At 43.0% G+C, this 12,438-nt stretch overlaps 1 protein-coding gene across 7 annotated transcripts; it reads left to right on the top strand.

The window, feature by feature from the left end:
- Nucleotides 1–804: 804 nt before the first annotated feature.
- Nucleotides 805–11,996, top strand: LOC119226854 (endophilin-B2-like). 7 transcript variants are annotated; one of them, XM_037485190.2, is made up of 12 exons: nt 807–977; nt 2,054–2,195; nt 3,328–3,339; nt 4,336–4,464; nt 4,759–4,892; nt 5,084–5,176; nt 6,701–6,763; nt 8,674–8,697; nt 8,783–8,872; nt 9,215–9,315; nt 10,533–10,758; nt 11,495–11,996. In XM_037485190.2, exons 1-12 carry the CDS (start codon nt 915–917, stop codon nt 11,600–11,602), a joined length of 1,185 nt encoding a protein of 394 aa, XP_037341087.1. In that variant the 5' UTR covers nt 807–914; the 3' UTR covers nt 11,603–11,996. The 7 variants fall into 7 exon arrangements, with proteins under 7 accessions (XP_037341088.1, XP_037341090.1, XP_062414827.1 ...); XM_037485191.2 differs by lacking the exon at nt 3,328–3,339 and having other exon boundaries at nt 805–977; XM_062558841.1 differs by lacking the exon at nt 8,674–8,697.
- The last annotated feature ends 442 nt before the right edge of the window (nt 11,997–12,438 follow it).

Genomic DNA, 12,438 nt, shown 5'->3' with positions numbered 1-12,438 from the left:
TTGGCTATGCATCACCAGCCATGTCAAATTCCTTGTATGTCCAACATATTTTGGCAATGATTGTGCATGATTCACACTTCCAATGTGTGTGTCTGATCCTCTGTTCTTTTACATGGTCCAGTAAAATGTTGGATTTTTATAAAAGTTATAGAGGTGTTTTAGCTTTTATAACAAAAAAGCAAGATGTAAGATGTACAAGATGTTGTAAATGCAAACATTCAGAAATGATCTTTTCCCTCAGGGCTTTACAAATTGTTTTATGTCTTCACCGGTGACATATACACATATTTTGAGGGATCAGGGGTTCCCCTTTATCCCCACAGAAGTGTTATTACACTTTTTATTATGGGTAGGCCATTTTTGGAGCAGAGGCCAAAAAAAAAACAGTCTCAGGGTGCAACAGGTTCGTACAATGAAACTGAATGCTGTATTGTAAGGGTATAGTCAGAGCCATTGTAAAATAATATAATGGTACAGTTAAGGTCCTTTTGTATGGCTGTGGTCAGACATGTCCTATACACGTCAATCAGATTAGCTTTATTTAATGATGGCTCCAGTAATCCTCCAATCAAAGACTAAATACAGCTCATGCACAATTAACTTAAGGTAAGTTGTCTCATTTCCCTACATGGAATTTGCAGTTACGCTTTGTTGACATCTTGTTGTTTAGAACTAAATCAAGGACATTGTCTCCCTTTGCTCTAACTAGACAGCTGTTTTGGGTTGTATCAGCTCAGGTTACGAGATGAATGGGATAAGTCCTCCAGAGGTCCCCGTGCCGCAGCCCGGTGCTGTGGTCTCTTTAAGGGCAGGGCGGAGGGGGGACTTCCGCTGGTCCATGAAGCGGATTACTGCTGCTTCACCATCTCGGCTGACCCGGAGACGTCCCTGCAGCCAGAGGAGCACCACGCACCATGGATTTCAACGTGAAGAAGCTCGCCTGCGGCGCGGGGGTCTTCTTCACCCGAGCAGTGCAGGTAACAGCCCGCCGTTCCCCGTCACACGGCGTCCGCGTGACTCGTTCGGTGTCCACGGTGCTGTTCGACATCCCGACGCTAGCGTTTAGCGTGTTAGGGACAGTAAGCCGATAACCGTTCGTCCCGCCTCCATCCATTATTGATGCATCATTGATTCATTATTGAACGTGTGTCACGTGACAGCAGCAGTGAGAGACGTGTTGTTCTGCTACTTGACCCATCGTTGTGCACGGGAATAATCCGAGAGGCCACATGGATGCCTTTTTACGACCTGCGCATCGAAGCAGACCCGACGAGCCGTCTGTGCACAGCGTGTTTCCCCGTAGTGTGGATCTCCACCTGGAACACTCCGACCAGTCCCCATCACTCCAGTGCTCGATCTGACAGCCATATATATATATACACACAACAATTTATTGAATAAAACAATATGTGAAAGCCCTCGTCCTGGTTGGAGTTCGTATCTTGCTAGGTGATAGTACGTTTTCTTTAACCTGCATAGCGATGACTCCCATTTAACCACAGTAAATGCAGAAAAGTAATGCTGGCAAAAATGGTATGTACAGTTAAATGTATTGACCAGCCAAAGCTGAGTTTACAACGTTCTGAGTAAAATCAAAATAATATATATACACATATAAAATGTTCCCCTCATGCGTAGAAGAACTGATAGAATATGTGCACCACGTGTCACACTATTCCTGCTCAAAGGGTGTCTGCCACAGAGGAGAGGACAATAGTCACTTTACTTACACTGCCCTAGGTTTACAGCTCTGGGGGGGGCAAATTTGTAAAGGGCATTATATATATAATGGTAGAGCATACATTGTATAACATTGATAGCTAAAAACGAAGCGGTTAACCTACATATAGTAAATAATCCAACTCTTTAGCTTCAAAGTTCATCTAAGGACAGGTTTTTCCTGCTTATCGTTAGTAAACAAACTTCCCACACATGTATCCAGGCTATTCTTTGTATTGTCATCTATGCACATGGAATCTTGTCATTTACCCTCAGATACTATGTCTATATATTGTAGTAGCTATGACTGAGGTCAGGATTCTTTGTCTCCCAGTTCACAGAGGAGAAACTGGGCCAAGCTGAGAAGACGGAGCTGGATCCCCACTTGGAGAACCTGATCACTCGGGCAGACTGCACCAAGAACTGGACGGAAAAAATCTTAAGACAAACCGAGGTGCTCTTGCAGCCCAACCCAAGTAAGAGAAACACACACATGGCAATGAATCATGTCTAATACATTTGTCTTTTTCAATTTTTTGTAAAATATTTCATTTTCATTCCTTTTCCTCCCCCAATGGGGGGAGCCAGTCTTGTACATTCTAGTGGATAAAAGGCACTCATCACAAACAAATATAAATACGTCGCACACCACGAGAAACAACCGAACATGAGCTACAATCATAGCTGAGCTGTTTGAACATGCCCCAAACCAAACTCAAACAACAACTAAAACAATTATTGTGCAATGTTTCATATATCCATATTTTGCCAAGACTGAGCACACTAACAAAGAAACTGAGACGACAGAAGAGCAACCGATTGCACTCATGTCTGACCCAAACACACAAATCACAGCATCGCTTTGCAATCAAATACTCCTCAACGAGGCAAGGCATTTTTCAGGTGATAAATGATCACTGCATATGCTGTTCCACATTAATCCTTCCTATCTGTCTGAGGGTCATTTTTGAGGTTCAACTAATGCAGCTTGTTGATTCTGTCCAGCTAAAAGAGCTGTCACTATTCTCGATTAATAAATATTGTCTGATTTAAATCTTGAATCCTTGAGGTTTTAAACATGTACATTTTATTATTACAGTGTAAACACACACCAAATGTCTACCAGAGAGTCCTCAAACACTTAACAATTTGGTAATGGGACATCCCTAAGCCCTCCCACAGGTAGGGATAGAAGGTGAGTGTGTAAGGGTGTGGACTGGGATTGGCCGTGAGACTCCCTCCTTCAGACCGTCCACCTAAACACGCCCCACTGATTGAATAGTAGGGGCAACACTGATCATTGTGAACATGCAGAGCTCTCAGCTGTTAATCAACCAGCTTGTGAACAGGGAAACAGGCAGGTCAGTGGTCCAATCAATGCAAGGTGTCCAATGGAACCATTGGAAGAGCTAATAACAGCCCTGCAGAAACTACAGGTATATTTTGATAGCATTTGAAACATTGATGGCAGGATCTAATGACGATGAGCTGGTCTAACATTTAGAGGTAGGCCTACATTATTCTGTAATTGACTTGAATGGCTAGAATGGACCTTGGCATTCATGTCTAACCATTGTTCTGTGTATCTTCTAATCCTCCATGCTCCAGTTGACCACACTGGTAAGTCCTTTCTGTTTAAGGGAGCACTGATTAAGTCGTTACATGCGTACAGGTGAAGTTTGGATTCATTGTATTATAAATGGTGAAACTGAACTTGACGAGAGAAAGTGTGCTGTGCATTCACCGGAATCAGGGGAAAATGAGCCTGTATGACCGCATAATACTGAAGCAGCCCCTACAAAATAATATGCTGTCCAAGTCATCGAAGCACATGTAGACCCGTTACCCCTCTAATAGTCTTTTGAGGGTAAAGAGCTGGTTCCTTGTTCCACGACCGGGACGGAATCCATACTCTTCTCTTGAATGCAAGGTTGGACAAAGAGTCTTTCCTTACTATTGAGGTGGCGATCCGCCTCCCCACAGCTGGCGATCAGCTGGCCCAGGCTCCCTGTCACCTGTGGGCCTTGGGAAACCCTACGCAGGGCCACAGGGTCCCGGGGCCACTCCTCGTTAAGGTGGTGACTCGTGGATAACATGAAAGGATTACATTGTACAGCTACCTGTCCATTTGAATTCTTTGCAGTGACACAGAGCTGCACAGAAAGCGTCTGTCTGACAGCATCCTCTGCCGCCCTATACAGCTCGTTTGTAGTTGTAGTGTCATCAGTCTGAGTGTTGTGACCTCCTGGAATAATCCAAACACTCTATATATGGATGCTTCCAAAAATGCCCCAAAATCCGATAAATATGGGACATTGTCATACTAGGTCAAAGACTTTCAAATTCACCCTTTTTATTAAGAATATGGGCACCACATGACCATTTTCAATCTCATATCCTGCAATGCCCGTCCTCCCTTGGCCAAATGTGTCAACTTTGGACCGTTAGGATGAGAGAGGATGACATGATGGTTGGTACCCATGGAGCCATTAGTTTCACATCATTCCAGTTTCTTTAATCCTTGCTTTAACACGTTAAAAATGCCTACTACATAATTTGAATATGTCTCATCTCCTTGTGAGTTTTACTGAGATCTCTTCCTAACCTGATATCCAGGTGCTCGAATAGAAGAGTTCATCTACGACAAGCTGGACAAGAAGCTTCCCTCCAGGACGACAAACACGGAGCTGCTGGGCCAGTACATGTTGGAAGCCGCCCATGAATTTGGTCCAGGGACACCATACGGTCAGTTGAGCTGTGAGGCTTTGATTTGCCGAGTAGCATCACATGATGTAACTGATATCACGTGTCATTTTACTAATGTTTCCTGGACTGCACAGATGTTTGTCACAGACTCTATAACTAGAAGCTGTAGAAGAAAAGGAAAGTTGAATTTAATTGAATATTCCCGTCGAGAGATGATCACAAGTAATTTATTTTGTACCCCACAAAATGTAGCTGTTAGTGGCTTTCAGGGGATCCCAAGTGTGTCCCAGTCTGTCCTTGTACTGATATCTTGAATAATATGTGTATTTGTAGGCAGTACCCTGATCACAGTGGGAGAGTACCAGAAGAGACTGGGTGGAGCCGAGCGGGACCTCCTCCAAGCCTCAGCCGTCGGCTTCCTCACTCCTCTACGCAACTTCCTGGAAGGAGACTGGAGGACAATATCAGTAAGACTGTCCTACTCCCTACTTTACTTTAATCACAATGGAGGAGCAGTACATTGCCATGGAAACTGATTTTGTGCTGTATTGTGTTGAACGTCTTCGTCCTTGAGCTGGTTCCTTCATCCCAGAAACAAGGCTTTCATTCCCCGAAGCAGGGACGCAACATGTGATTAAGTCCCTCCTGTCTTCTGTAGAAAGAGAGGCGTCTTCTGGAGAATCGGCGGCTCGATCTCGACATCTGCAAAGCACGTCTGAAGAAAGCCAAACTGGCAGAAGCCAAAGCAGCGGTGAGATGAAACTCTAGTTCTTCTTCCTTGTCCTGTCCTCGGTGAGAGGTTTAGAATCCCAGTAATCACCAGACTGCAGATAGACCTTTCTTCAGCAACTGTGAGCACATTGACTGTCCAGGTGCGTCCTTACGTCCACATTCACTGGTTCATCTATGTCTATCTATTCTATATCTATTCATGCCTTTTGGGGTAGCTGTGAGCACAAAGCTGGCACATTATACCACCGTAACAAGTTTAACAAACATCTCTTATTTACAAGTCCAGCAAACACACAGCAACATGTTGGTGTCTACCAGATGATTGGATTCCAATAGTCTCTTTTAGCACTCTACCATCTTCGGCCTTTTAAGCTGCTAAATGCTCATCTCTATCACCACACTCTGCACAGCTGGTCCTTTTTCTCTTCAATATCAATGATGACATGTCATTGTCACATAGTTAATCCACTGTTTACCTGAAATGCTTTTATGCTGCAGCTTTGACAGCAGTCACAGAAACAAAACCAAAGACTCTCGGGTCAATTTGTTGATTAAAGAATCCCTCTCCTCCCCTATTACTATTCTTCGTGTTACCCCTAACCCTAGTCATCCACTAACTTGTTGTGGAAAGCTTTGACAGACTGGACCCGTGCTCTGCTTCTGCTCCAACTCTGTGCCTGCATGCAGATGTTGCATGCAGATGTTGCATGCAGATTTCCTGCGCTTCAGCATCTGCTTTTAGAGATCCTAACGGAACCAGGTGAAAGGTCGATCGCTGCAGCTGCATTTGCAGCACTCATGATGTATCACCTCCAAAGCTATATAGAAGTACCTCACTTACTTTAAAACATTTAGAAGAAATGGAGGGGTAATATTAGCAGTGCTCCAATAAGTGATTCTGTGTCTGAATGAATGGGGGCGCTTTGAGTGGTCGGAGGAAACCAAATGCTCCTAACAAAAAATGACTCCATGCCATAACAATCAATCAATTAGCAGAAGTGAAGGGCTATAGGAGATAACTGTGTTGGACTCGTCTTGTGTTGCTGCTTCAGATGGAAGGCTACATTGATCAAAGAGCCTTTTTAAAATGGAATGAAAAGCTGACGCTCTGCTGGCTGTATATCACCAGTGATTCTGTTGTACTGTACAGTAAGTACATTTGCAGTGAGATGTAGAAATATTAGGAATGATATCCACATATTAAAAGTAAAGCTCAGGCTATAGGAATGTTTAAATATGGTCAGCATTTTTATGTCAGATATCATCTCAGAGTTTAGAATGATTTAACAATCCAGAGCTCCATTTAATGGCAGCAACATAGATCAACATAGGAATGTAATTTGACTCCAGCCCATTCATAATGTCGTCACTGAATGATTGAGTCACAAGTCATTTGAACCCCTTTGATACCACACACCAGCAGCAGCTGTTCACACTTCTGGTCATTGTCTTTGTGCCGATCTGCTTTTTGTGTTCCTGCTTAATGACTGTAACTGCATGACTGTGCCAACATGTGTTTCCTCCCCCCTGCTCTTGTTTGTAGGCTGCACCCGATTTTCAGGAGACAAGACCTCGAAATTATGTTCTCTCTGCCAGCGCTTCAGCGGTAAGAGTCCCGAGTGGCACAAGCATGCAGAGCCGCAGCTACGCTAATAGGCAGGGATCTCTCTTGACTTTTTTATTGTACCGGTCAAAAAGAGCACTTAAGACTATATTAAATACTTTTTATTACTTTATTTTTCAACAGGGTACACACACCTACACACATTCATACCCATAGGCACCAGGAATAAAGAAAAATGGGAGAAGGAAAATATTAGATACTTATAATACAAATCTAATCATCTTGTAGAATTGGTGTCTCCATTTTTCGTGTAATATCAATAAGGTGTCTGATTCATTAGCGCACATTCAAACATACTGTTTTTTGTAATGCTATCATTATCTCTAATGCATTATGTTCATGCTGTAGCTGATTAAGGTGAAGGAAAACATTGTATCATATCTTATAAGTTGATGAAGGTTCTAGTAACAGTGATGGAAAAGGTGCGTAGAAATAATAAGTAGCAGATTGCAAAAGCACCTAAAAATTGTGTACTATAATATTTAAGATTTATTCAATTGATTTAGTTCTAGTTTAAACCCAGCTTGTACCTTAAACAAAGCTAAGCTACAGCAATGGCAGAGCAACAGGCCTGTACCTGCTCTATCAGAGAAGGTGGCATCCAGACGGAGCAACGTGTTGACTTGCCACTGGTTTTGCTGGTGTTGCCTCTCTGAAGCAGCTGCAGAGTGGCTGGGAGAGCTGGGATGTGGAGACGGATCCCGGTGTGTCAGAGCAGAGAAAGGTTGTACACAGGAACCTCTGTTGGTGAAATTAGTCGTGGTGCCCAGTGGTCAGACTCCAGTTTTTTAGTGGGTGTTGTGTCCTTCCCCTTTTGCCCACAATTTATGGTCATTTGCCAAAAGCAGGGAAACCCAGCTGTACAAATTATATTATATATTAATGTGGTCAGACAATGAGTGCAACTTTAAGGCCACATGCAAAAACAGCTCATTTAGATGACCAATGAGAAAGATGCTTACTCCTAATAACACATGTTAACCACAAGAGGGCAAAACAGATCAACCATTGATCAGCATACAGCTTCAGAAAGGAGGGCAAAGGTCAGCAGGGTTCAGGCTGCAGGCTAACAGCACCAGCTGTCCCATCTGAAGCGCCTCTGCCTCCATCAAGGCCACGTCAGGTTCTGACTATTCAGCATTTCTAATCACGCACATGTTTTTTTGTTGAAGACATATCATTTTAACAATAGTAGTATTTTCCCAAATTGACCATCATATGCTGAATTATCAACACAAGTGGGCTTGACGGAAACATTGAATGCATCCCTCACCACAGCTGTCATCATTCTAACAAGAAGAAAACGTAGATGGAGGAGAGATGGAGCCGACAAAACCGCAATAATGTTTGGTGCATTTTGTGGGACAATCCTGAGTAATAGAAAACGTTACATCTCTTTGTTTTCTCAGTGAAATGCTTTACAGCTTAGTATTTAGATCTTTTTTTATGGGACATAGGAACTGAAATACAAGCAGACAAAGATGTGCTGGATTCATTTGGAGCTTCCTGTGCTTTGTTTCATTGTCTAATAAACCACCCTGTGCTCATCTGCTCACACTGATGCACTGAAGGTTGCAGCCACGTCATTAACAACTGTTGTGTGAAGCAATATTTATGAGACTCAATTGCACCAAGAAGAACTAAATAAAAAATATTGATTTTTGGGATATTATATAATTGTCTAGACAAAATCGATTCTATTTTATGAAAGTTGGTGCCTGAAAACTGGCCAGAGATCTTTGGTTAAGAGCAAGTCTGTCGGCCATTGAGCTGGTTAGATTTCGGGTAGACATTGCCATGGTGATGGTAGCCCAGATGCTTATAGTGTCTACATGATTTCATGTTGTAGAATGGTTCATGACTGCTTCTTTCTGTTCATGCTGATCGCTCAGCTGCTGAGTGAGGAAGCAGACAAAGTGAGTACCTTCACTAGTGGACATTCAGTGTGTGCATTGTGTGCATGTTTAAAGCTCCCTTCTGTCCTGTCAAATGCACCTGCAGGCAGAGCACGAGCTCCGCGTCGCCCAGACAGAGTTCGACCGACAAGCTGAGGTGACCAGGCTGCTGCTGGAGGGCATCGGCAGCACGCATGTGAGCATCCTATTCGCCCCGGAGATGATGAAGAAATGAGCCTCAATCATTGTTTGGATGATTTACTGAGCCCATACACATACATTAATGAGTGTAAAAGTGAAGATAAGCCATGTGGTGTCATCATTAGCTCTGTTTTGTTTTTTGGAGCATGTAAAGTGTCATGGATTCTCTCCAGTTTCCTCCAACAGTCCAAATCCTTGCAGGTTCATCGATGAATTGCTAACTCTAAATTGCCGGTAGTTGTGGATGGAATGTAACTCATTTGAATCCTTGGTGTACATCGATATGTATCCAGCTCTTCTGGGGTTCCACTCACCGACTCTTGCTTTCTCCCCTCAGCTCAACCACCTGCGCTGCCTGCAGGATTTTGCCGAGGCTCAGGCCACTTACTACGCCGAGTGTCATCACTACATGCAGGACCTTCAGAGGGAGCTCAGCAAGTGAGGACTCACTGGTGTTGGTAGCTTCATGTGTGGGACAAAGGTAGATTAGACTACAATCACTCCCATCCGAGGGGATTGGTATTGTCTCTTTGGAGCGCAGAGATGACAGCAGCCTGCTGACCTGCCAGTGACACACCGTCCTAAAGTGTGTGTCAAAGCTATCGATAGATAGAAATAGAAATTAATTATTTGCATATATGGAAATTCATTAATTAAGTTTAATGAATGTTATTGTTACAATGTTGTTGTTAATGAGTGTTTATTTTACTTCTAAAGACAAAATCTTAAAAGTAATGAGTAATCACTTTAGAAAATTTTAGACACCTGTTTAATTGTTAATGTTATTTTAAACACAAAACTACACACATTTGATCATCTTGGAGGCAGAAATCCACCGTGTGGAACATGTTGAACTAGTGACTCTTCCTGTTGTCCTCGTGCACTTTGCTCTCAACTCGCCATCATTTAACGGCTCCATTCTCCCACTTTTTTAAGAATTAAGATCTAGTTTTTCCTGCCAGGACTTTAAATGTGTACCTGAAGGCATCAGGGCCGTTCTCCTCACGTGAAGGAGCTCATTGAGCCTCATGATGATGTTTCAACGGGTTCTGAGCATATGAGACACTGGTTTAGTGCTGCAGTGGGAAGTATGAACATAAACCAGTCTGTCCATTATGGATTAAATGCTCTACTTTCACTGTCCATTTGTTTCTTATTTTTCTTATTTTCTTTTTCTCAAACGTCGCTATCTTTTGTTTCTTCCTATCGTCTTTTTATTTGTAATTTGCCGCTACCTCTCTGGTCTGTCCACAGTATTGAGACAATATCATCGTCCTGCCTGGAATGCAAAGACTTGATTGGTCGAGTAGTATCACGTGGGATGGTTTAACTCAAATGCAATTGCTCAGTGCTTTAAGCCTCTACCGTAAAGACGAGTAAAGCTGCGCAGTAGAAAAGTGCGCCGTCACGTTTCAACCACAACCGTCTTTTTTAGCTTTAAAATATGCAAGTTTACTAACTTGTGGGAGTTGTGTTTGCAGTATTTTCAAACAGATTAGTGCAGATCGTAGCCAATATAATATTTTGATCAGTGTGAAGCATTCATGTTATTCATTGGTGATGAGTTATGATATTCCTGTTGGAAGTTGGTCCTGGCTCGGCCATTTGTGGAGTTTTTATCTAAATTGTTAATTTGTCTTCCTATATTCACACAGATGTTCTAATTCCGTCAGCACCCCCCACCCTACCGCTGCTGTGTGCCCCGACCCCGTCTCCTCTGCTTTCCTGTCTGGACCACCGTCCCCAGTCTCCTCTCTGTCCAGACCCAGCCCGCTGGCGATGGAGCAGGCCGCGCTCCCTGTCACAGGCACCAGGAAGGCCAAGGTCCTGTACGACTACGAGGGCCACGATGGAAGCGAGCTGTCCCTGTTGGCTGATGAGGTAATCAAAAACCTCTCTGTTAGACAAGGGGCAATGCTCGACCTACTCATGAGCAGAAAGCACTTACAAGACGACAGAATATAAAATATTACAATCTACATATACTTTGAGCATTTCTCGTTGCGCCCCTCGTATTTAGTTAAAGAATAAATAGCTCTGATTCTCACATTTGGTTTTGTTAACCATTCGACGCAACACATCTTTAATGTGTCTCAAAACAGAATTCAAATGCCTATATGTCTGTTCAAACATTATTTGTCTGGGTGGAGGTGTTCAGTTGTGAGTGTGTGTCTCTCAGCAGCAGATTGCATCATATCTGGCTGCTATGATCGAGGTTCTCCAGATGACTCCTCACAAACTACACATATGATCAGGGCCACTAGTCACAACACTGTGACCGGAGACACAGATTTTGTTTTGTTTAAAGTTTGTGATACGATAGCTTTTACATCTCTTAAATTGCTACTTCTTTATTATTTGGATGCCTTACAGCACTGGTTGTTCATTCATGTTGGTAGCAGGGACTCTTCTTTTTGGGTGATCCAGAGATGGAAGAGATATTTTGAGTGGAAGTACATCTCAGGCTGAAGCGTGGAAGGAGGAAGATGATGATCCATTATTAACACATGAGGTTGCTCCTCTGGTTCCCTTTGCTTGGGATTAACATAGTATTAGGGTTTTCTGGTAAAAAATATTTTTAACAAATCTTAAAATGTATTGTTTTGTGTTTCTCCAGCTCATTACTGTACACACAGTACCAGGAATGGATCCTGATTGGTTGATTGGAGAACGGGGGAACCAAAAGGGAAAAGTCCCAGTCACCTACCTCGAACTGCTGAGCTAATGGACCAAACAAGAGGATGCACACACACACACACACACATACATGTGTGCATTCAGTACAGTTACATTTTCATCTTAAACACTCATGGTATCTGTTGCAAAATGTTCTATAAATACAGGTGACTCGTGGGAGGAAATTGAAACAAAGGCTTGTAACTGTGGAAGCAACCGTTTTGTTTGGTGTAGCTGTGTGGGTCATTATGAAGGTCTCCCTCCTATTTTAGTAACGTGTGTTCGATGTGGTAAGTCCACAGTTACACCTACACTCCCTCATTTTGCCATCAGAGCACTCTGGATATTTTTGTGTTTAAAAACTGAAATTCCTCTGAATCTGTATTTATGAGGCTTTTAAAGAATTTGCATAATCCATTAAAGGATCTTTCTGGTTCACAACATTACGACTTGGGTCTTATTTGGGGGTGTGGAGCGTTTGTATTTGAAGGGAAGTAAATGTAGTGAAGAAGAAGACTATGCGAGCCGAGCTCAGCTGGACCCTGGATGCAGCTCGTTGTCTGCCAGAAACTTCAACTTAAACATAGAACATTGTGTTGTTGCAATCTTTGTCATCACCTAGCATTTGACTTGGTAAACTGAACCCATGTTGATTTTAATACCAAGTTAATTGTATACAGTAAGCTGACCGTTTACAGCAGTGAGAGTCCACCATCACCTCCAGTGTTTCCCATTCTAAAAGGTGGGTGTCTTTTTATATTTACAATTATGCTTTGGTCTGTACGCACGGGGGAGATCCCTCCCAATAGGCACACACTGACACGTGCACGCTCCCACCAGCAGACAGAGAGCGTGTGTTGGAAAACAAAGTTGCGGCCTGATTAT

This window comes from Pungitius pungitius, chromosome 18 (assembly GCF_949316345.1).
Source record: "Pungitius pungitius chromosome 18, fPunPun2.1, whole genome shotgun sequence".
Taxonomy (NCBI): domain Eukaryota; kingdom Metazoa; phylum Chordata; class Actinopteri; order Perciformes; family Gasterosteidae; genus Pungitius; species Pungitius pungitius.
Note: the sequence above shows the minus strand (reverse complement) of the source record. Positions and strands in the feature narration are given on the sequence as shown.

Bases quoted from the DNA above. Each gene is read 5' to 3' on its own strand.
- LOC119226854 (XM_037485190.2), top strand. From the start codon at position 915: ATGGATTTCAACGTGAAGAAGCTCGCCTGCGGCGCGGGGGTCTTCTTC. The intron at 6,764-8,673 runs GTAAGAGTCCCG...CTGATCGCTCAG, and splicing joins TCTCTGCCAGCGCTTCAGCG to CTGCTGAGTGAGGAAGCAGA. The intron at 10,759-11,494 runs GTAATCAAAAAC...GTGTTTCTCCAG, and splicing joins TGTCCCTGTTGGCTGATGAG to CTCATTACTGTACACACAGT.